Consider the following 24205-nt stretch of genomic DNA (forward strand, 5'->3'; position numbering starts at 1 on the left):
ATGTCCGCAGCACATTTGCACGGGTGGAACACCGCTCACAACCTCAGTTATGGGGAAGCAATGACGAGGAATAATGAAACTCATGGTGCAACATATTTATGTTAACTTTAATAAAACTCTACTAGGGAGTTACTAACAGTGACTATAGTTAAATGGGGGGAAAGAGAAAACATAAGAGGGGCAATTAAACTGATACAACGCAGGCCTCAGCTTCACAACAGGGAGGCCACTGTCCCAGGCACCAGGCTCACAATGAGCTCAGATCTGCCCCTGAGGTCCCAGGCACTTGGTCACGAGGGCATCACAATGGTGTTCATGGCCTTGAGGATGCTGTGGGCTTCTTGACAGGGGGCTCCAGCTGGCGGGACAGGGCATAGCTAACGGAGAGAGCACAGCCATGAGTCCACCAAGAGCCTCAGCTCAGGCCTCCCTCCCAGGGTCTGTCCAGGAGCTGCAGTCCTGGGGCCAGCAGTGCCCATGGGACAGGGCCTGCTGCCCACCAGGGTCCTGGACGATGCTCCCCGCAGCTGCACAGCAGGGAGAGCCCTCCCCACCCCCACACTAGGCTTCACCTGATTCCTGCCCATCACTCACCTCTCCTTCTCAGTGAGAAACTCCACAGACCGGAACCACACGCCAAACTCCTCATCACGCTTAAAATAATACTTGCTCGCTGCCACCTGCAGTAGTTGGATTTCTTGCAGGACTTTCATTTCCTGGGGATGGAGGGACACACAGGACACTGTCAGGGCCTGGGCTGGGAACGCTGTGGGGACCAGGTAGGGGAGGGGCCGCGGGGTTCTGGGTGTTTCCTCTTAAGAGGCCTCCTCCCCTCCAGCTCATGCAGCCCCACCCGGGTCTCCGATGGGGGTGCAAACAGCCCCTCCCCAGGGGCTTCTCCTTGATTCCAGTCCTCTGCCCGCACCCGCCCTAGTGATGGGTCTCCCCTTCATGTGCACCCAGCCCTCCTAATAGAGCAAAGCTGCAGGGGTGATGCATGGGGGTCCCGACCGGGGCCACCTGTGACCCCCAGTGCCCTCCTGCCCTGAGTGAGGCCACAGCTGCTCACCTTATTCAGTTTCTGGAAGCTGACATCAGCCTGCTGGAAGGCAGACAGAGTCCATCAGAACCGCCCCCAGCTGGGCCCAGCCCCGACCCTCCCCTTCATGAGGCCGTCAAGGGGATGTGGGTGGGAAAGGACAAGGATCTGGGTGAGCTCTGGAGAGGGGACCTGGCAGCTGAGGCTCAGGCACCTGCTGTTCTCCCCTGCCTGGTGACAGGAGGGAAACAGAGGCTGGGATGGGCGAGGGTGCTTGGCCATGTCAGTGCTTCCTGACCTTGCTGGGTCCAATTTCTCTCCTGCCCATGGAGCCTACCCGAGGGGAGGCCAAGGAGGCTCAGCCAAGACCTTGTGTAGCTTTGTCCCTCCAGGAAAGGGAGGGGCACCCGGTTGGAGGCCCCGACACTCCCAGGGCAGAGGCAGTGAAGCCCCAGCCCCAGGGACAGCTGTGAGGTTCAGGAGAAGGGGGGGCAGCGCTGAAGGCTAAGAGCGCAGTCCAGACTCTCCCCACCCCGCCCCACCCCATCTGCCCCAGGATCACTCACATGCACAGAGTCCCCCATCACAGTGTCCAACATCACCAGGTATTTCAGGTAGGTGCCAAGAAAGGGGACGACTCCCTGTGCCACAGGGGGTGGTGATGAGCACCTGCTCTCAGCTGCCCCCCGAGCCCTGGCCCCAGAGACCCCTCCACCCCAGCTCCTAGACCCTGGCTCATGTCTCCCCTGGGAGCCATCCAGGACCTTGGCAGCCTCCTCCATTCTCCATCCTCCCAGCTACTCCCAGGACAGCAGGCACCCCTAGGACTCCTGCTGGGATGTCCAAGGGCACACAGGCCGTGTGACCCCCAGCGCCACCTCAGCCCCAAGTGCACTGAGAGTCCAGCTGCCCCAGGCCCTGGCTCTGGTCTCTCTGGTGGAGGCCACTGAGGCAGTGTGGGGACTGCAGGGAGGGCTGGAGGTGGAGGCCCTGCTCCTGGGGCTCGGGCCCCGGTGTGACGGAGGAGTCCCTCACCCGGGCACACGCACCTTCTGTTGTTTCTGCAGCCTCATCTGTGCTCTCTGCGGATTCTTCTCCCGGGCAGCAAGCTTGAAGGCTCCCTTCTGCCAGTATCAAGGTCAGGGTCTTAGGGCCTGTCCTTCTGACCCCTGCCCACACCTGGGCCCTCTGCTGGGGCATGGCATGTCTGACCCCCTCCCCCAAGTGCACTCTATCTGGATGCTGTGGCTCCCACCCTCACTGGGGGCACCTTGAGCAAGGGGTCTCCCTGGGTCTGCTCCTTGACTGGCGAGGGTGCTGGGCGCCCCCCCACCACAGCTGTCCTGACTCAGCAACCTACGCCTGCCCTCCTCCTCCTCACTGTCCCCTGGGAAGAAGGCCAGGCCCTGCACCGCATATCACCCTTCCTGGTGCCTCACCGACCCCCATGAGCCCTGCACAACAGGCTCATCAGCCCCATCCTCTACTTGAGAAATCAGAGGCCATGGGCAATGACCAGCCCAGGGCCACACAGGAGAGCCTGCCCTGCCCCCAGCTGACCGCCACCCCACTGCTTCACCCCAACTCCAGCTGCACCCCTGGCCAGGAGTCCATCAGGGCTCTCTGGGTCCTGGTCCCTGGCCAGGCACCGCCATGGAGAGAGAGGGCCAGGTGGTCTCAGGAGGCCTGGCTGACAGGTGCTGGCCACCCAGCCCCACTGTATGCTCATCCAGCCCCAGCAGGGTTGAGGACGAACCACAGCTTCTGCTGCACATCTCCCCTGCACTCAGGGAGTAGAACCCAGGGATCATCTCTAGTGACAGGGCCTGCACAGGCTCTGGGTGGTGACACTTTGCTCCCTCCCTACCCACCAAGCACTTGCCCCGCCTCCCAGCCTCCCTACCTTGGTGAGCCGATCTCTGCTCAAGCCATTGTCCTTCTCACACAGGCGCTCAAATTTTTTGCAGCTTTTGCTGTGGAGATGGGAAACCAGGAAGAGCTACTCAGTGTGATGGGAGGATGGTGAGTGCAGCTCCCTTCGCTCGACAGCAAGGAGGATGTACACGGCCCAGGTGAGTTCCCCACTGAGTTCCCTAAGCCCTGGTGCCCAGGGGACAGGTGGGGAGCTCAAGTGGTTCTCCTGGGCCCCTCCCCTCCACTGAGCAGCACCGTTCTGCCTCAAGTTCACCTGCACAGGGAGCTCCGGTGCTGCCCAGGAGCACTATTAAAGAACTGGTGTCTGACAGCAAAGCAAATATCCTGTGGGAAAAATTAGGCAGAAGGTCTAGGGGTCTCGAAGGTGCCATTCCCCATGCCTCCCCTTAGAGTCCACGTCTGGCCCCTCCCAGAGTCATGGGGGTTAGTGCTGAGTCCTAGGGTCCCAGGTACACCCTGGTGCTCCTGTGGGAGAAGGCACCCACCTGGAGACTTCTCCCCACGTCTCTTGCAGGCGACAAATTGGGGAGGTCTGCAGAGCAGTGAGGATGGCATGGGCCGAGGAAACGTTCCTGAGGGTCTGGCACTCCTGGAGAGCAGAGCGGATGAGGGAGAAGTCACCTGATCCCCCTGGGCTGACGTCCCCCTGCTGCATCAGATGCCCACGGAGCCACAGGAAGGCATGAGGGCACTGTGGCCACCCTCACAGGGAGAGGATTGGGTTCAACCCACCCGGAGGTTCAGGTGGGAGGTGAGCATGCACCCCTGGGGGAAGTGAGTCAGGTCAGGCCCCTCCCTGCCAGAAAGGGCCCAGGGTCTGTGCAGAGTCTTCAGCCACAGGGTGTACTCCTGAGGGCTGATAAAGCAAAGTGGCCATTCCCAGAGTGCAGTGAGCGAGGGCCCTGGCCACCCGCAGCTGACCTTGGCCACCTTGATCCAGTGCTCCACCACACGGGCCCTGTCCGTGGCCTTCATGCTGGGATCCCCCAAGCATGTGGTTACTACACAATTTGTCACACAGTTGAACTGCTGGACGGTGGCATGGACAGTGGAGGCCAGGTGTTCCTTGCCTCTCTTGTTGCTCTTGGTCCAGACGGAGCCCAGGCAGTGGAAGGGCACGACCTTCTGGAACAGCTCCTGGGGAGGAGAGTGTCCCATGGGCACAGCCACCCCCACTCAGAGTGCAGGGGTGCTGTGCATGGGCCTCTCAGCGGTGGGAGCAGCAGCCCACTGTGGGTGCCTAGAGCCCCATGGCCCAGAGCCCATTTTTGGAGAGAAGACACAGAGGTGTTTTCTCCCGGGCATCCTGGCCAACTCCCCATCCCTCAGCCCATTGCCATCAGCCCTGTGCTCCTTGTGTACATCCCAGCGCACCTCCCTGTGGCAGCTACAACAAGGGCTCTGTTTGCATGTCTGCTCTGGGACCCCATCCAACTCTGAAGCCTGATCAGTGCTGAGACAGGTAGGCATTGTGGGCAGACTGGCAGGGATGGGGGTCTGGCTGCACCTCAGTGAGTGCCCTCCACCACCACTGGGCCACACCGTGCCCAGCTTTCTGTCTGTCGCTCTGTGCACCTGGCATGAGTGTGTCCCATCTCTGCTGTGCACAGGGGACAGGTGGGTTAGGACATGAGAAACGAGCCTGGGTCACACTGGGGCTGAGACATGAAGCCTGGGCTGACTCAGAACACTGGACTCTGGCCAGGGCTTGAGTGGGATGGCAGGTGCCACAGGGACGCCGTGGTCCTGGCCCTGCCCAGCAGAGCCGGTTGCTCACCGCATCCAGAAGCGTGAGCTGTTCTGCCATCGTCCTGGGGGAGAAGGCGGTGATGTCAACCATCTCTGCCCCAGGCAGCTCCTCTGCAGTCCCAGCCCAGCCAGAGGAGGCCTGTGGAGCTGGCCCTGGTGCTGATTGTGCACATGGGGGCAGGCCCCATGGGGAAGCTGGCCCTGGCTCTGGAGCAGGTCCTGGCTGAGCCAGTGGTGCTGCAGCTGGCTCCAGAGCCAGTGCGCAGAAGGGTGCTGGCCCTGCACGCAGAGCAGGAGCTGGAAGAAGAGAAAGGGTCGCCAACGTGAATCACTTTCCAGTGAGCTCTGCAAACCCCAAGAGGTCGCACTTCCTGGAAGGGGATTCCAGCCCCAAACACCACCCCTGAGAGACCTGCAGACTGCGCTGCCCCTCACCGTCTGCTTTGGTCTCAGGGTGCTGGGCGTGTCCGGGCAGGGCATACAGAAAGTACACCTGGGTCCCCAGGTCTCCTCCAGGCAGGCTGACAGGCTTGCAGCCCACCTTCATCTTCAGCAGTGGAAGGCTGGTGTTGCCATGGAGCTCTGCCTTGTACAGGTCTCTGCAGCGTCCCAGGAAGGAAGCCATGTTGCTGGGGACACAAGCGAGGGCAGCGGGGTCAGAGGCTGGCCTTGGCTGCCACACTGCACTGCCTGGGGCCCCTCTGTGGTTCTGGGGCCCTGGGCATGCCTCAGCCTGTCCAGAGCATGACCCCACCCCCCAAGCCCTCCTGGGCTGCCCTGGCCATGGGAGACCTGGTCAACAGGGCTGGTGCACACCCCGTGGTGACAGCCTCCCAGTGACCTTCTTTCCTGAGGGGAGGGCCCCCGGCGCTCAGCATGGAGACTCCAGGCAGACTTAGGAGCAGGTTTCTCAGGATGTCTGCAGGTCTGGGCCTCCTGGGGTGGGGGCTGGGAGCGTGGGTGGAGCTGGGAAACACCTGTGCTGGACATGGACCCCTGGCTGCTCTGCGCCCCAGCCTCCCCTCTCCTTTGCAGGTCTGGGACCCCATTCCCAGCTCTGTTCTCCTTTCCTTTGTGGGGAGTCCCCGGGCCTTGGAACTCTCAGAGGAGTCACAGGAAGTGGGGGATCCACACCCTGCCTGTCCCTCCCCAGCCACAGCCCACATTTCGCTCCCACAGTTTGCAGGGACAGAAGGCCTCCAACTGGACCCACAGTCCGTGACGTCCTAGTGGGGCCTGGGCTCTGACATCCTGGCAAGACCATGGGAGGACGATCCTCTCCCCCTCTGACCCTGTGGACAGGACCTGAGCAGGCATTCAGCTGGGAGAGTCTGGGTCCTCCCAGGTCAAGAGGCCCAGGAATGCTGTCTGCTTTGCTCGCTGAGCTGTGACGTGTGTCTGCAAAGTGACTGCCCAGTGCTTAACATTCACTTGCTGTGGGGATGAACCACACGGACCCTTGCCAGAGAGCTGAGCAGCCTGGGCCTCACACCCAGTGCCTGGGTCCTGCTCTGTCTGAATCAGGGACTGGGTCTGGGAGGCCTCCTTTACAGATGGGAAGGCAGGGCTGCTCTCTGTGGGGTCTTCCAAACCTCGAGGGCCGTGGGCTATTGAGTCCCGAGGGTGCAGAGACCAGAAGAAGAGGGATGAGTGCAGCGCCAGCAGCCCTGGCCACAGAGCAGGCACCAGGCCCCTGCCATGTCTGCAGTCACATGGTCCCTGTCAACCCCTGAGGCTCACGCCCACACCACCCCACTTCTCAGAGGAGCACACAGGCACAGAGAGCCACGGCTAGGGGGCGGCAGAGGCCTTGTGTTCCTGGAGGGCACAGAAGCTCACCTATGGAATATCTGGTCCAGGAAATACGGAACAGTGCTGAAGTCGCCATATGAGCACAGCAGAGTGGACAGGTGAGCGATGGTTCTTCCTGGGGAGGCCTGGACCAGGGACTCCTCCAGCTTCACCCCAGTGCCTGGCTGCAGGCTCCGCAGGGGCCAGACCTCTGCCAGGTGCAGTGTGGACACACCTCCAAACTAGAGGGGACCAGCAGGGACAGGAGTCAGAGGTGGCTCCAGGGACCCCCGACCATGGGAGTCTGGGTTGGGAGAAGACCCCCTCACAGAGGGCAACCAGCTGCACCAGGTGACCCCTCACATCCCTGAGGGTTGGGAATGACAGGCCCAGAGTGACTTTGTTGGCCACATAGAGAGCAGCGTGGGAGAGTGGGGAGAGCAGAGTATCCCCCCAGGGAGGCCAGCAGCTGGGAGCAGCAGTGCAGAGATGGCAGCTGGCGGTGTCCCGGCCACAGCCCTTCTGCACGGTGATCTGACCATGGCTGCTCCAGGGGGACACCTCAGCCCCTCTCCCCAGCAAGTGCGGTCTGGGCCTCTGTCTCAGCAGGGCATTAGCTCCTGTGAGAGCGACGGTGACGCTCTGACTCTGCGTCCCTGAGTGTGGTTGCATGTGCCATGTGCTCCTGAGGAGGTGATGGACGTTAGGCCAGGCCATGGTGTGGGCCCCAGCTCTGCCGTGCTGATAAGGAGAGGGGACAAGGACACAGAGAAGCACGGGAGAACACAAGAACATGGGAACAGAGATGGACATGTACAAGCAGGAGACACAGGGACATCCAGCCCCCAGCACTGTGTGCAAACTCCTGTGTGAGAGCCGCCCTCGTGTGGGCCCTGGGCTGTGACTGCCCAGCAGACCAGGCTTCCAGGGGCGCTCTCTGAGGCCGTGACCTGCAGCAGGGCAGCCGGGGAGGAGCATGTTATCCCAGCTGAGCCGCAGGACAAATGTCCTTTCTCATGGAACAGGATGGAGACGGTGGGGGCTCCAGGGCTGAGACCGAGAGACACACTGCTGGCACGTGCATGTAGTAGTCTCTCTCTCTCTCTTGAGTGTAAGCCTCACCCCTGTGTGTGGGGTTTGTGTTCTCCGTCTTGGGTTGTGGGGAGGTCTGGAAGCACAGCGGAGCTGACCCGTGCCTGGGATTCCCGGGTTGGGTGGGAAAACAGTGCTGTCCCACACGCGGATGCTCTTGACTTCATATCCAGGGAACCAGTAGTAACCTGTCCCCTGAAAATCCCACCAGGACCCGACATGGGGTTGCCATAACCCAGCTGTCAGTGGGCAGCAGAGGGGCGGGATCTCTTAGGAACGAGACTGGGGTCAGTCACTCGGGTGGGAAACACCAGGACGGGGCCCAGAGGTGCCTATATCCAGGCTCTGGTCCTCGGCCCAGCCTGGTCATCTTGAGTCCCCGCCTGTGTATCTCCCTAGACTCCTCCCTCAGCCCAGCCCAGCACTGTCCACGGCTGTTGGCCTGACGCACCTGTCCGTTGCCTGAGAAGATGAGTTCCTCACGGGAATCATTGCTGATCTCCAGCGTGGAGCCCTGCAAACAGAGTGCCCAGAGCCAGGCCAGAAGGTGTCAGTGTCCCACAGGAGACACCCCGTGAGTATTTCCACTCCCCAGGTCACATACGTAGGGACATCTGGGTATACCCCCAGCCAGGAGGACTCCAGGTGACACAGGAGAACTCAAGTGTAACCCCTGAGTAGACAAAATGGCCCCCAACACCCACTTTCCCATCCGCCATCCCTAGAATGGGTACAGATGACACCACAGCTGTCCTCCAATGCCTGAATCCTGGTGCTGTGTGGGAAGGGTCCCTCGTCTTGTCCCCTACGTGGGGATAGGAGGACAGCCCACGCGGGGTCACCAGAGACTCCAGCCCTGGACGGGACTTTCCGGGGCTGCTAAACCCTGTTACCTGTGGCTGCCTCCTCCCCCATGGCCACAGGCGTCCATAGTGAGAGCTCAGCCAGCGTGTTACACGCTGGAAGAGACCTTCATTCTGGGCTTTGGCTCGGCGAGAGCCTCGCCTTGAAGGGCAGCAGCAAGGGAACATAGTTCTCCCTGCAACGTTTCCTATCAAGTGAGGTGGCAATGGCTACCACTAGAATGTGGGCGCCTGGTTACCAGAGTTCCATGTTCTGTTGTGGCCCGTCACCAAGGAAGTGAGGTCACTTCCTCCAGGTCCAGGACATGGACCCTTCCAGCAGGAAGAGCTCCCAAGGCCCTCTGGGCTGCTGACTGTTCCTCTCCTGCCCTGATGCCATCCCCTTGACTGTGCACAATTCTGCAAACACAGCCCCATCCCTCAGTGCCTGGGAGACCTGGATGGGGTCAGGATCCCAGGTTGAAGGACACTCAGTTGGAGTCTAATCCTCCTTTTTCTATCATTTCCCAAAGACAGTCCTGCTTCTTAGGAAGGCCCCTAAAATCCAAGCTAAGGTCAGTGAGGAAAGCCAAGGGCAGTGTCTTAGATGAGCCCTAAGTTCTTAGGCCATCTTCTGCTGCTTTCCCAGGCGCATTAGCAGGGAGCTGAATCAGAAGAGGCACAGCTGAGCCACACACCGGCCCCCCTATGGGATGCTGGCACAGCAGGTGGTGGCTTCACCTGCTAAAGCACAGCACCAGCTCCTGTGTGAGCTTTTATTTAGAATGCTGAGATTGAATGGTGGAACTCGTGGCAAGGTCATGGCATCACCTGGAGTTTGAGTGAGCCATGGAAGCCCCAGCATGGGCCAGGGTCTTCTCCACTCCACAAGGGTGGCCCTCCATCCTGAGTCGGGTCTGGTCCTGGTTGTTCCCATGCTCAGACGCTGCCCCCCAGTCAAAATCTCTGAGCTGGAACCCGTGTTTGCACTCTGCCCTGCTGTAAGGACAGCGCTGCCTTCCCACGTCTCAGACACCCCCAAGCCTTCAAACACGAGTGTCAGCTTCAGGGGGCTCCTGAGCACCACATGGTTTCTCTCCCAGCCCCATGCTGCAAAGTCTGGCCTGCTTGCCACGGAGCCCCGCTGTTCTCCAGACCCTGACCCCGCCAACGGGCAGTGTGTCAGAGCCATCAGAAACCTGTAGCCTGATATCAGGGGTCTTTCCACAATTCTTTCCACAAATCTTGTTTTTCTTTTTTTAAGATTTATGTATTTATTTGAAGGCAGAGTTACAGAGAGGCAGAGGTTGAGACAGAGAGGTCTTCCATCTGCTGGTTCACTCCAAATGCCCGCAACAGCTGGAGCTGCTCCAATCTGACCAGGAGCCAGGAGCTTCTTCCAGGTCTTCCACATGGGTGCAGGGGCCCAAGGACTTGGGCCATCTTCTATTGCCTTCCCAGGCCATAGCATAGAGCTGGAGGGGAAGTAGAGTAGCCAGAACTTGAACCAGTGTCCAAATGGGATCCTGGCACTGCAGTAGTCTTACGTTTCCTGCTCTGTCTCCTACTGAACTGGTCACATTCTGTTTTTACTGAAACTTCTATTTTTTATTTGCTTTACACTTTTTCTTGAAAACAGTTGCAGATAAAGTAATTCATATTTTCCAGATCCTATTTCCCTTTCTCTCTCCTCAGAGATATTCAGTCACATTTTCACATTTATTGCCTTAAAATGTACCTTTAAATATCTCAGAGCATTATTTTATTTTTTTTAAAGATTGATTTCATTAATTTATGTGAAAAGCAGAGTAACAGAGAGAGACAGAGATTGTTCATCTGCTGGTTCACCCTGTACAATGCGTGCAACACAGGGCTGGGCCAGGCCGAAGCCAGGAGCCAGGAGCTCCATCTGGATCTGCCACGTGGGAGCAGGGGCCCAAGCATTCTGGCCATCTTCTGCTTTCCCAGGCTGTGAGCAGGAGCCAGGAGCCTGTTCTGAATCTGCCACATGGGTGCAGGGGCCCAAGCCCTTGGGCTGTCTTCTGCTGCCTCCCAAGTGCATTAGCAGGGCGCTGGATGGGAAGCAGAGAAGCTAGGACTGGAATCAGTGCTCTGATATGAAATGCTGGTGTTGCATGGCAGCAGCTTAACCCACTGCACCACAATGCTGGCCCTAGAGCATTATTTTAGACTTTGTTTTGTTTTTTGAAAGTTCCTTTTACCAACTTAAATGTAGGACTTTAAATCCATTACTGGCAGGTTAAGTGTTTGGCTTAGCAGTCACTATACCAGCTGGGAGGCCCAAGTCCCACTTTGCAGGGCCTGGGTTCAAGTCCTGCCTCCACTCTTGATGCCAGCTTCCTGCTGAGGCACACCCTGGGAACAGCAGTGGTAGCAGATGTGGTCAAGTCCCTGCTGCCCATGTCGAAGAGCCAGATGGAGACCCAGGCACCTGCCTTTGTCCCTGGCCCAGCACCAGCTGATGTGGGCATCTGGGGAGTGAGTCAGCAAATGGGACAACTGTCTGTGTCTCAAATACATAAATAAATGGATTAAATCTGTTACTGCTGATTAAACTATTCCATCCACTTATTAATGAAGAACATACTGTCAAATTTATTCATTCATTCATTTTATTATATTCTGCCTTTCTCCCCTTATTATGTGAAGGGAGAGTTTTTTTTTTTTCTTATTCAGTGATTTTCCTGATTATATATAAACAGTGCCTTCCATAGTTGCTTGGCAAGTATTTGTTGGATGAGTAATATGCTTTCAGTTAGTTCAATCCCCAACCCTTGTCCCAAAACAAGTCATAGAAGCCAGATTCCTCAGGACAGGCACTGTGGTGTAGTAGGTTAAGCATCTGCCTGAGGCACAGGCATCCCATAGAGGCACTGGTTTGAGTGCTGGCTATTCTACGTTTGATCCTGCTCCCGGCTGATGGCTTGGGAAAGCCGTGGAAGATGGCCCGAGTGCTTGGGAACCTATGTGGGAGACCCAGAAGAAGCTCCTGGCTCCTGGCTTAGGATCAGCTCAGCTCTGGCTTTGTGGCCATTTGGGGAGTAAACCAGTGGATGGAAGACCTCTCTCTCTCTGTCTCTCCCTCTGTCTGGCCTCTCAAGTAAATAAATAAATCTGAGAGAGAGAGAGAGGGAGAGAGAGAGAGAGAGAAGAGAGAGAAAGATTCCTCTTCCAACCTAGGAAAATCCCTCTCTATCCTCTCCTGGAGAACCTCAAGTGACAAGTGCCATGCCATGTACTGGAGCTGGGTATGGACTCCCAGAGGCTGAGAGGGGCTGAGCAGCAGGGCCAGGCTGGGCCCCCTCCGTTTGTTACCCTTTGAGCCCAGTCTTGCTTCCCAGTTGCTTCTCTACAAGGCTGTGCATTCTTCACTGAGTCTAAGCCTTAAAACACACGGCTGTGGGGCCGGCGCCGCGGCCCAGTAGGCTAATCCTGCATCCCATATGGGTGCCGGTTCTAATCCCAGCTGCTCCTCTTCTGATCCAGCTCTCTGCTATGGCCTGGGAAAGCAGTGGAAGATGGCTCAAGTCCTTGGGCCCCTGCACCCACGTGGGAGACCCAGAAGAAACTCCTGGTTCCTGGCTTCAGATCGGTGTAGCTTGGCCATTGCAGTCATTTGGGGAGTGAACCATCGGATAGAAGACCTTTCTCTCTGTCTCTCCCTCTCACTGTCTGCACTCTACCTTTCAAATAAATAAAAAAAAATCTAAACAAAACAAAAAAACACGGCTCTCCCTGGGTCTTTGAGCCATCCTTTCTGACCAAAAGTATAAATCATATAAATTTCTTATTAAACAAATTTATCATGTTTTTGTTTTGCTAACCTGTCTTCTGTTGCACAGATACTGGCCACGACCCTTGTGACGGGTGGGAGAAGTGCCCCACTTTTCACCCCATGGTCTCTTAGGAGGCAGACTTTCTTTTTTTTTTTTTTTTAAGATTTTTTTAAGTTGTTTTTTCTTTTTATATGACAGGTAGAGTTACAGACAGTGAGAGAGAGAGAGAGAAAGGTCTTACTTTCATTGGTTCACTCCCCAAATGGCCGCTATGGCTGGAGCTACGCCAATTGGAAGCCAGGAGCCAGGTGCTTCTTCCTGGTCTCCCATGCAGGTGCAGGAGCCCAAGCACCTGGGCCATCCTCCATTGCCTTTCTGGGCTACAGCAGAGAGCTGGACTGGAAGAAGAGCAACCGGGACTTGTACCGGGTGCCCATATGGGATGCCGGTGCCACAGGTGGAGGATTAGCCTAGTGCACCATCGTGCCGGCCCCAGGAGGTAGACTTTCAGCAGAGGCACATCTTTGCCAGGGGACTCGGTCTCAGTTAAAACATGTTCTCCTATGTCCTTCCAACACGCAGCCTTCCCCACCCCATTCACTTCCAAAACCAGGAAAGGTTCCCAATGATGGGAACAGGGAGGTCTGAGGGCAGCTGTTCCCAGCCCCCGCCTTCCTCCTGGGGGAAGAACACAGCCCCAGCCCGCTCCTCTGCCTGACTATTGGCCAGCCCCCAACTGCAGCGTCTAACCCCAGTCCTGGGAATGGGGTGAGGGGAAATGAATCTTCCTGGATGCATGGCTGAGAAGGCAAGGCCTGCTTCTGGCTCCTTAAGGATGGGGTCTTTTGGAGGGAAATTAAAAACAAAAACGCTCTAATTATTGTACCCCAAGGTTATTTTTCTCTGAAACTCTAATTCTGTGGGACAGCACCTTGAACACGGATCATCACGGGACTTCTATAGCTTTACTCAAACCCTTTCAGTCCTGGTGAAACAGATGTGGCATCTTGCAAGTTAGCAGCTTCCCCTGCCATCTGCATCTATTACCGTACCTCACCCAAGAAAGTATCATGTGGGAATAATGGCACTCTCATTTCCATTATGAGTTCATGCATTTTCCTGTCCTAGTTCTTACACCCCAGATTTACATGGTGATACAAAATCTTACAAAGAACGAGAACTTGGAGTTTTCGTAATGCACGCTTCACACTGAGTATGTGTCCCTAATGTTATAAAAAAAACTCAAAAGAAAACCCATGTCAATATACAACTATTTTGCTTGGACAAGATAGTTTGCTTATATCAAAAACTCCTGTTCCCCTCCTGCATGAGAAAGAGCTCCTGCACGCAGTGTTTCCCTTGATAGGTCTGATTTTGTCTTCCAGGTGTTTCCCCTTTGTTTTCTCCCCGCTGGAACCAAAGAAGCATCCTTGTCACACTGTGGTGCACTTGGAGCCATGATCAGAACACCTGCCATGCTGCAGGAATGGAGAGCCCTGCAGTCTGGGGCCCGGCACACAGCACACCTCCCCGTCACACCGTGAGGAGTTTACCTGCTTTCCACTTTCTCAGCAGACTCTCCCTCACCTCCTTGTTCCGGAGTGTGTAGATGAAGGGGTTGAGAACGGGGGTCACCACGGTGTTCAGGATGTGGATGGCCTTGCTCAGGTCCAGGGCGTCCTTGATGGAGGTTCGCACATGCAGGAAGATGGTGGACCTGTACCACAGGAGGACCACAGTGAGGTGGGAGGAACACGTGGAGAAGGTCTTGCTCCGGCCACTGGCCGAGGGGATCCTGAGGATGGTGCTGATGATGTAGACGTAGGAGACCAGGGTGATGAGGCATGAACTCAGGATGACCACACAGGCGATCATTATCCACACCCTGGGATCAGGCCTAGGACACGCACACTGTCCACACCCTAGGATCAGGCCTAGGACACGCCCATTTTCCACACCCTAGGATCAGGCCTTAATTAAGAAATTCCCTACTGGGAATGTAAGCATCTTTTTTTTAATGGTCAGAAATCAAATTCTGTCTTCTCATAACTGCACCCTTCCTGGTTGTGTGAAGCAAGCACAGTCTTTGCTATGTGGATGTGCAGTGAGAATCGTCCCTTCTGCCACCCACTATCACCACTCTCAACATTGTCATTGTGTGGTTAGCCAAGGGCACCTGCTGCCCACATACTCCACTCACAGACTCTCTTAAAGCTTATCCTGAAGGTAACGTTTGAAAGCATACAACTGAGGAAATGACTATTTAGTTAATCAGTATTTTAGATCATGGAAACTTTGTTGCTAATACAAACAAATGAAAGGAAAAATAATGACAGATGGTCCAAGTCCCAGTGCCTTCGTCATCTTAGGCAGGTTATCTACCCACTTCAACCTTAAGCTTTGAGTACCAAGAGATGAAATGATGCCGTGTCAGCAGTCCTGGTCCAAAACCACCTTCCAAGAGCTCGGCTGAACCTGGCTGTCCGGAGCCCCGCACGTGTACCACAGCTCTGGTTACTACAGCCGAGATTTCTCTTCACACAAGGTCAAGCCATCTGAGAGCAGAGGCGGTGGGTTGGCTGGTACTTCGTTCTGTTGCTTGATTGCTCGAAGCACCCAGTTCTGGGTTGGGTGGGAGTGGTGACCTGGACAGCCTTGTTTAGCTCTAGGTCTCAGAGGACACATTTTCAGCTTTTCCCCGTTTCGTGTGATGCTGCCTGTGAGTTGGGCGCGTGTAGCTATCCTCATGCTGATGTGTGTGTGCCTATCCCTTATTTGTTGAGGTTTTAACCACGAAGTCTGGTTGGGTTTTATTGAATTATTTTTCTGCCTCTGCTAAGAGGATCATAAGACTTCTGTTCTTCATCCTGTTGATGTGATGATTACATTATTGATTTGCATAGTTTTAATTTTAAATACATTTTAGAAATTATTTATTTATTTATTTGAAAGGCACAGTGACAGAGGGAGGGGAGAGACAGGGAGAGGGCAACCAGAACTCAGGCCTTGAGCCACCGGCACTCTTAACCAGCTGCACCACCGGAGTGGCTCCTGATTTTGTATGTTCTGACTGGCTTTGCATGCCTGGGATCAATCCTCTTTGACCAGTCTTGGATGAGCTGTTGGATTTGGTTTCCTGTGTTCTCATACATTTTTACATCTGTGTTCAACAGGGATATTTGTCTGTGGTTTTCTTTATTTGTTGTCTCCTTGTCTAGCTTTGGTATCAAGGAAATGTTGACCTCATAGTCGAGATTAGAAGAATTCCATTTCTTTCAATGTTTTGGGATAGTTCTAGAAAAATTCGTTCTCCTTTTAAAGTTTACTAGAATCCAGCAGCGAAGCCATCCAATTCTGGCTTTCTTTGCTAGGAGAGTTATCACTGGTTAATTTCCTCGCTAGTTGTTCATCTGTTCAGGCTTCCTGTGGCTCGTGATCACGTTGAGAGATCACCTCCATTTCCTCCAGGTTTTCCCATTTGTGGGAATGCACTTGTCCACAGTCATCCCATAGGATCCTTGGTTTTCCTGTGGTCCCAGCTGGAAGGCCTCCTTTTTCCTCTCTGAGTTTATTTACTTGGATCTTCCATTTCTCTTGGTTGGCCTGGCTAAACAGCTGTCAGTTTCGTTCATCTTTTCAAAATGCCAGCTCTTTGGTCCACTCGTCTTTTGTATACATGTTCTTTTCAGTTTCTATTTCATTTCTCTTCTGCTCTGGTATTTCTTTCCTTCTAATTCTGAGTTTGACTTGTTCTTGACTTCCCAGGTGCTTGAGTTGTTTATTTAGAATGTTTCCTTTTTTTCATGTGTAGGTACTTACTGCTATAAACTTTCCTCCTGATACTGTTTTTGCTGATTCCTACAGGTTTTGGTATGTTGTGTTTTCATTTGTTTCAATAATTGTTTTTAAGATTTATTTTATTTATTTGAAAGGCAGAGGCAGAGAGAGAGAGGTCTTCTTCCATCCTCTGCTGCTTTCCTAGGCACGTTAGCAGGGAGTTGGATTGGAAATGGAGCAGCCAGGATTCAAACCAGCACCCATATGGAATGCTGGTGCTGCAGGCTGGGGCTTTAACCCTCTGTGCCACAGCTCTGGCTGCTCAAGAAATTTTTTAATTTCCCTTTTGATTTCCTCATTCAAAAAAACGTTGTTTACTTTCCATGCATTTACATAAATTTCTTAATTTTCTCTTATTGATTTCTAGTTTTATTCCATTGTCATCAGAGAAGATATATGCTGTGATTTCAATTTTCAGAAAATGTTTGAGACTTGTTTGTGGTCTTTCATGTAGTCTAGCCTAAAGAATGTTCCACGTGCTGATGAGAAGAATGTGTGTCCTGCAAGTGTTGGACGTTCTCCAAACGTCTCTTAGGACCTTTGGATCTGCCTTGTAGTCTAATTCATGTGGCTCCTTGTTGATTGTTTTATCTGTACATTCTGTCCATTGATGAAAATGAAGTGTTGAGGACGTTGACTGTTTCTGTGTTATGGGCCATCTCTCCTTTAAGACCTGATTTGCTTTATGTAACTCTCTGCCCCACCACTGGATGCATATATATGTGTATACACACACACACACACACACACACTTGTTATTCCTCTTGTTTAATTAGTCCCTTATCATGGCCTTCTTTGTCTCTTTTTACAGTTTCTGATTAAATTCTGTTTTGTCTGATGGGAGCTTACTCCTCTCGGCTCACTATTTCATTTAATTGTCTGTCTTCCTCTGCTCTTTTACTTTCAGTCCACATGTGTCTTTACTGGTAATTGAGTTTCTTGTAGACAGTGTATCATTGGGTCTTTAAAAAAAAAAAAAAAGAAAAGATCCACTGGGGCTAGTGCTGTGGTGCAGCAGGTTAAAGCCCCAGCCTGCAGTGCCAGCATCCCCAATGGGCACCAGTTCAAGTCCCGGATGTTCCACTTCCATCCAGTTCTTGGTTATGGCCTGGGAAAGCAGTAGATGATGGCCCAACTCCCTGGGCCCCTGCACCCATGGGGGAGACTTGGAAGAAGCTCCTGGCTCCAGCTTCGGATAGGCTCAGCTCCGACATTGCAGTCATTTGGGGAGTAAACCAGCGGACAGAAGACCTCTCTCTCTGGCTCTATTTCTCTCTGTTACTCTGTTTTTCAAATAAATAAAATAGATATTTTATAAAATATCCATTTGGCTAGTCTATATATTTAAATTGCAGGATTTAATCCATTGATATTAAAGCTTATCATCGACATTAAGACACACTCCAGTCATTGTGGTCATTTTCTTCTTTTTTTTTTATAAACTTTTTTTAAAGATTTGATTTATTTTATTTGAGAGTTAGAGTTGCAGACAGAGGTAGAGACAGAAAGGTCTTCCTTCTGGCATCATAGGTGGAGGATTAACCTACTGCACCACAGCGCCGGCCCTGGTCATTTTCTTCTAATTATCTTGTGCATCCTCTGATCCCTTCTTCCTCTTTGTCCATCTGTGTTGTTTGGTGGTATTGTGTGTTGGACTGTGGCTGTGTGGTCTGGTGGTATTGTATGTTGGACTGTGTGGTTGTGTGGTCCGGTGGTATTGTGTGTTGGACCGTGTGGTTGTGTGGTCTGGTGGTATTGTGAGTTGCACTGTGCATTTGTGTGGTCTGGTGGTATTGTGTGTTGGACCGTGTGGTTGTGTGGTCTGGTGGTATTGTGAGTTGGACTGTGCATTTGTGTGGTCTGGTGGTATTGTGTGTTGGACTGTGTGGTTGTGTGGTCTGGTGGTATTCTGTGTTGCACTGTGTGGTTGTGTGTTCTGGTGTTATTGTGTGTTGGACTGTGTGGTTGTGTGGCCTGGTGGTATTGTGTGTTGGACTGTATGATTGTGTGATTTGGTGGTATTGTGTCTTGGACTGTGTGGTTTGGTGGTATTGTGAGTTGGACTGTGTGGTTGTATGCTTTGGTGGTACTGCGTGTTGGACTGTGTGGTTGTGTGGTCTGGTGGTATTGTGTGTTGGACTGTGTGGTTGTGTGGTTTGGTGGTATTGTGTGTTGGACTGTGTGGTTGTGTGACTTGGTGGTATTGTGAGTTGGACTGTGTGGTTGTGTGATTTGGTGGTATTGTGAGTTGGACTGTGTGGTTGTGTGATTTGGTGGTATTGCGTGTTGGATTGTGTGCTTGTGTGGTTGGTGGTGTTGTGCGTTTCACTGTGTGATTGTGTTTCCTGGTGGTATTGTGTGTTGGACTGTATGATTGTGTGGTTTGGTGGTATTGTGTGTTGGACTGTGTGGTTGTGTGGTCTGGTGGTATTGTGTGTTGGACTGTATGATTGTGTGATTTGGTGGTATTGTGTGTTGCACTGTATGATTGTGTGATTTGGTGGTATTGTGTGTTGGACTGTGTGGTCTGGTGGTATTGTGTGTTAGACTGTGTGGTTGTATGCTTTGGTGGTATTGTGTCTTGGACTGTGTGGTCTGGTCGTATTGTGTATTGGACTGTGTGGTTATATGCTTTGGTGAAATTTTGTGTTGGACTGTGTGGTTGTGTGGTCTGGTGGTATTGTGTGTTGGACTGTGTGGTTGTGTGATTTGGTGGTATTGTGTGTTGGACTGTGTGGTCTGGTGGTATTGTGTGTTGGACTGTGTGGTTATATGCTTTGGTGGTATTTAGTGTTGGACTGTGTGGTTGTGTGGTCTGGTGGTATTGTGTGTTGGACTGTGTGGTTGTGTGATTTGGTGGTATTGTGTGTTGGACTGTGTGGTTGTGTGATTTGGTGGTATTGCGAGTTGGACTGTGTGGTTGTGTGATTTGGTGGTATTGCGTGTTGGACTGTGTGGTTGTGTGGTTGGTGGTATTGTGTGTTGGACTGTGTGGTTGTGTGGTTGGTGGTGTTGTGCGTTGCACTGTGTGATTGTGTGGCCTGGTGGTATTGTGTGTTGGACAATGTGGTTGTGTGGTCTGGTGGTATTGTGTGTTGGACCGTGTGGTTGTGTGGTCTGGTGGTATTGTGTGTTGGACTGTATGATTGTGTGATTTGGTGGTATTGTGTGTTGGACTGTATGATTGTGTGATTTGTTGGTATTGTGTGTTGGACTGTGTGGTCTGGTGGTATTGTGTGTTAGACTGTGTGGTTGTATGCTTTGGTGGTATTCTGTCTTGGACTGTGTGGTCTGGTCGTATTGTGTGTTGGACTGTGTGGTTATATGCTTTGGTGGTATTTTGTGTTGGACTGTGTGGTTGTGTGGTCTGGTGGTATTGTGTGTTGGACTGTGTGGTTGTGTGATTTGGTGGTATTGTGTGTTGGACTGTGTGGTTGTGTGATTTGGTGGTATTGCGAGTTTGACTGTGTGGTTGTGTGATTTGGTGGTATTGCGTGTTGGACTGTGTGGTTGTGTGGTTGGTGGTATTGTGTGTTGGACTGTGTGGTTGTGTGGTTGGTGGTGTTGTGTGTTGCACTGTGTGATTGTGTGGTCTGGTGGTATTGTGTGTTGGACTGTGGTTGTGTGGTTTGGTGGTATTGTCTGTTGAACTGTGTGGTTTTGTGTTCTGGTGGTATTGTGTGTTGGACTGTGTGGTCTCGTGGTATTGTGTGTTGGACTGTATGATTGTGTGATTTGTTGGTATTGTGAGTTGGACTGTGTGGTTGTGTGGTGTGGTGGTATTGTAAGTTGGACTGTATGATTGTGTACTCTGGTGGTATTGTGTGTTGGACTGTGTGGTTGTGTGGTCTGGTGGTATTGTGTGTTGGACTGTATGAATGTGTGGTCTGGTGGTATTCTGAGTTGGACTGTGTGGTTGTGTGGCCTGGTGGTATTGTGAGTTGGACTGTGTGGTTGTGTGGCCTGGTGGTATTGTGTGTTCGACTGTGGTTGTGTGGTCTGGTGGTATTGTGTGTTGGACTGTGTGGTTGTGTGGCCTGGTGGTATTGTGTGTTGGGCTGTGTGGTTGTGTGGTCTGGTGGTATTGTGAGTTGGACTGTGTGGTTGTGTGGCCTGGTGGTATTGTGTGTTGGACTTTGATGTTGTGTTTTGTGGTATTGTATGTTTGTATGATTGTGTGATTTGGTGGTATTTTGTGTTGGACTGTGTGGCTGTGTGGTCTGGTGGTATTCTGAGTTGGACTGTGTGGTTGTGTGGTTTGGTGGTATTGTGTGTTGGACTGTGTGGTTGTGTTGCCTGGTGGTATTGTGAGCTGGACTGTGTGGTTGTGTGGTTGGTGGTATTGTGTGTTGGACTGTGTGGTTGTGTGGTCTGGTGGTATTGTGAGTTGGAATGTGTGGTTGTGTGATTTGGTGGTATTGTGAGTTGGAATGTGTGGTTGTGTGGTATTGTGTGTTGGACTGTGGTTGTGTTGTTTGGTGGTATTGTGTGTTGGACTGTGGCTGTGTGGTCTGGTGGTATTGTGTGTTGGACTGTGTGGTTGTGTGGTCTGGTGGTATTGTGTGCTGGATTCTCTCCTCTTTCTTTCTTGTGTATCTGCTCTCTGTTGCATTGTGCACTTCCATGTGCTTTCGTGATGGTAGTTACACTTTTGCTTCTGGTATGGGACTCTCTTAGATTTTTCCAGTAGGGCCGGTCTGGTGGTGATGCAATCCCCCATTTTTCTTGCCGTAGAAAGTATTTCTCCTTCACTTCTGAGGGGTAGCTTTGCTGGGTGTAGTGTTCTTAGTTGGCAATTGTTTTCTCCCAGGGCTGTGAAGAAATCTGGCTCTCTCCTGGCGGGACGGTTTCTGCAGAGGTGTCTGCTGCTGGCCTTGAGGGGATCCCTTGTAAGTGACTTTGCCCCTGCTCCTACTGTTTTTAGAATTCTCTCTCTGTCTTGTACGCTTTGGTTTGGCTGTTTCACACCTTGGAGAGCATCTTTTCTTGGTTGAATCTATTAAGGGTGCTTTGAGCTTCCTGCACCCAGATGTCCATGTCTTTCCTGAGATTTGGAAAGTTCTCACCAATTGTCTCACTGCATAGGTTTTCTATGACTTTTCCTTCTCTTGTCCTCCTGGAAAATCCACAATGCAAAGGCTTACTCCCTAAACAATGTGTCATAAGTCTCAAATACCTTCTTTGTTCTTTCAGGTCTGCCACATGGGCGACTTGAATCGTCACCACTGGCACCCAGGGTCTACACTGGGAGGAAGCTGGAGCCAGGGCCCAGAGCTGGGTTTCAAACCGATTGACTCCAGTATGGGATGTGGGTGTCTTAACCAATGGGCTAAATACCATACCCATACCTCTTTCTTTTTTTTTAATCTGACTGCGTTATTTCAAAAGACCTGTCATCGAGCTCAGAGATTCCTCCTTCTACCTGCTGCGTTCCCGTATTTTTAATTTCAGTTCTTGAGTCCTTTACTATGAGGGTTCCCTGTTGAGGGCCCTCTCCCCGGTGCTTCCTGGGACCAAGGGCGGAGAGTACCTGGTCTGCAGGCCCTCGGCGTCTCCAGCAGGAAGTGACTCAGCTGCCTGTGGCCAGGGTGGGGACAGAGGGGGCCTCCCACTTACCCTTTCCCCACTGCAGGAGGCCCCTGTGGTTCAGGGTTGTGCCTGGTTCCCTGCTGGGTAAGGCCTTCTAGCCTCTACCCGAATATCAGTGAGGTAGCGAGTGGTGTTTCTGTCTGGGAGTGCATTGTGATTCAGTTAGCCAGGAACTCTTGATGTGTACCTGGGCTGTTTTCTACTTTTGTTATAACAGCAGTGCTGCAATGCAGAGTCCTACACATAGTTTATGGGTGCGTGTACTAATTTAGTTGTATCTTAAACTCTAGAAATGTGATGACTAGGTTGAAGGGCAAATGCATTTGACAAATATTATCAGATTCCTGCATCGATTGAGCTGTTTCTTACTCCTTTCCCATGGCTTTGCCACTAGAATGTGTTGTCACACTTGGATTTTTGAGGATAAATGAGAAACAGTATCGTAGTGTCGTTTCAAGGCATATTTTTCATTTATGATTTGAATTAAATAATTTTACATGTAAAACAATAATCATATTTATTTTTCTATGAATTCCCTATTACTATCTTTACGTCTTTGTAAATTTGTTGACCTTTTATTTATTTATTTATAACGAAGCAGTATTTGGAATTAGAGACATTGTCTCCTGTGATACGAGTTGCAAATCTGCATTCCAGGAGTGCCATTTCTCTTGGGTCTCACTGAAATCTGCCAGACAGGAGTCTGTATTGTTGTGATTTAGTTGTTCTTTTACATTTCTGAATGCTGAGTCCTAGGAAGTCCTCTCCGAACCCAAGGTAATAAAGGAATTCTTCTATTACTTCCACTTTTATATTTTCCAGGTATCAGTTTCATCATTAGAATCTACTCTGTGGTTTAGTCTGGGATGTGGATCTAATTGTATGTTTTCCAACTGCCCAAGCACCATGCATTAAGAAGTCCAACTGTTCAGGATTTTCGATGTTCAGCCTTTACGCCTTATTCATTCTCAGTGTGAATTTAGCTCTGTGTCTAGACTTCCTGTCCTTTCAGCAGAGTGTAAAGTCGGAGGCAGAAGAGACCACTGCTAATGTATCTGAAACTCAGCTAAGCTTACCACTTGCTAAGGAAGATTGAAAACACATTGTTAGGACACCGTCTTTCTGAATAAAACCAAGAACGACACTTGCAGAGCCTGGGGAAACCTGGGAGTCGGGGGCTGGCGTAAGAGAGGCTGAGGACTGGCTGCGGCTGGCCCGCTGGCCATGTCTGGAAGGACCCTGACCTCCCAGCGGTGCCCTGAGCCAGCGCCCGGTTGCTTATCTGCAGCCTTAGACCAGGGACCATGCGAGAGTCAAGTGTGCAGGGTGGGAACTTCTCTTTCTCTGTTCTGTTTTCTTCCATCTACACAGGTCTCGCCGTGGGCCTCTCGGGAGGGAGGTGATTACGCAGCCACACGAGACATGGAGGCTCTGTCCGGCCCCTGCACAAATGCCCACAGGTTGTTCTGGCCTCCAGTTTCCCCCACTGGCTGTAAGCACTGTGAGGGAGAATGGGGGACTGTTGGCATTTGGGGGTTTAAATCTCATGTAGAATATATTTTATGAAATGTGTGCTCTGATTCTGTTACTAGTCAGGGAAATTACCAGCCTCAGAGGAAGTCGTGTGGATGCCAATTGTGTGCACAGATGTGCACCTGGCCATCCCGGAGAGGAGCACACATCCAACCCTTCCAGCATTTCAGTGGAATTAATACTTCTCACTTGAAGGAAAAACCTCAGTATCAAAAGAAGCGTCTCTAGGGGCTTGCACCGTGGCTCAGTTGGTTAATCCTCCACCTGGCGGCGCCGGCATCCCATATGGGCGCTGGTTCTGTCCCAGTTGCTCCTCTTCCAGTCTAGCTCTCTGCTGTGGCCCGGGAAAGCTATTGAGGATGGCCCAAGGGATCAGGCCCCTGCACCCACATGGGAGACCAGGAAGAAGCACCTGGCTCCTGGCTTTGGATGGGTGCATCATCGGCCGTAGCGGCCATTTGGGGAGTGGACCAATGGAAGGAAGACCTTTCTCAGATCTGCCTTTCTCTGTCACTGTATATAACTACCTGTCAAATAAAAATTTTTTTTAAAAAAGCACCTCTAAATGGGAGGATGAGTGACACCGTGTCTGTTCCGTGTTTGCAACCCTGGCAGTCTCAACAGACTGGAAGGGGAGTTCTCTGGAGTGGCCCTAAGTTGATGAAATCTCAGGTTTGCAGTTCACCACGCGGCCTTCTGGGTTTCATTGCTGTAAATTTCCTGACCATAATTCTTCTTCTGTCCTGTTTTCCATGTAGGCTGTACCTTCGGAATTAGTGATCTGTTACTATGACTTCATTGGGGTTCAGTTGGGAGAAGGGATCCATGGGAGTGTTCATACACCTTCAACTGGAAACTGCCCCTTGTGTGGTCATTACTGTCTGACTCACCTGTCTCTTTGGCCAAGTGACTGTCCCATGAGAGAACACCTGTGACGTATTCCTTTTATGTGGTCAGAGCTCCAGCCCACGGTCAACCTCCGTAAGTTTTCTCCAGATGAT

General features: G+C 52.2%; 1 protein-coding gene across 1 annotated transcript; it reads right to left on the minus strand.

Annotated features, from left to right (window-relative positions):
* Window positions 1–313: 313 nt before the first annotated feature.
* LOC149125982 (ral guanine nucleotide dissociation stimulator-like) lies at window positions 314–14120 on the minus strand. Its single transcript, XM_089335832.1, has 15 exons — window positions 13833–14120; window positions 8058–8120; window positions 7705–7801; window positions 6957–7036; window positions 6563–6756; window positions 5159–5352; window positions 4752–5020; window positions 3896–4111; window positions 3460–3563; window positions 2943–3012; window positions 2089–2163; window positions 1606–1680; window positions 1070–1102; window positions 595–716; window positions 314–377 (listed from the first exon to the last, which is right to left on the minus strand). Exons 1-15 carry the CDS (start codon window positions 14118–14120, stop codon window positions 314–316), a joined length of 1944 nt encoding a protein of 647 aa, XP_089191958.1.
* Between the last annotated feature and the right edge of the window lie 10085 nt (window positions 14121–24205).

Source organism: Oryctolagus cuniculus, chromosome 6 (assembly GCF_051225735.1).
Source record: "Oryctolagus cuniculus isolate XC-2025 breed Fujian yellow rabbit chromosome 6, ASM5122573v1, whole genome shotgun sequence".
NCBI classification, from domain to species: domain Eukaryota; kingdom Metazoa; phylum Chordata; class Mammalia; order Lagomorpha; family Leporidae; genus Oryctolagus; species Oryctolagus cuniculus.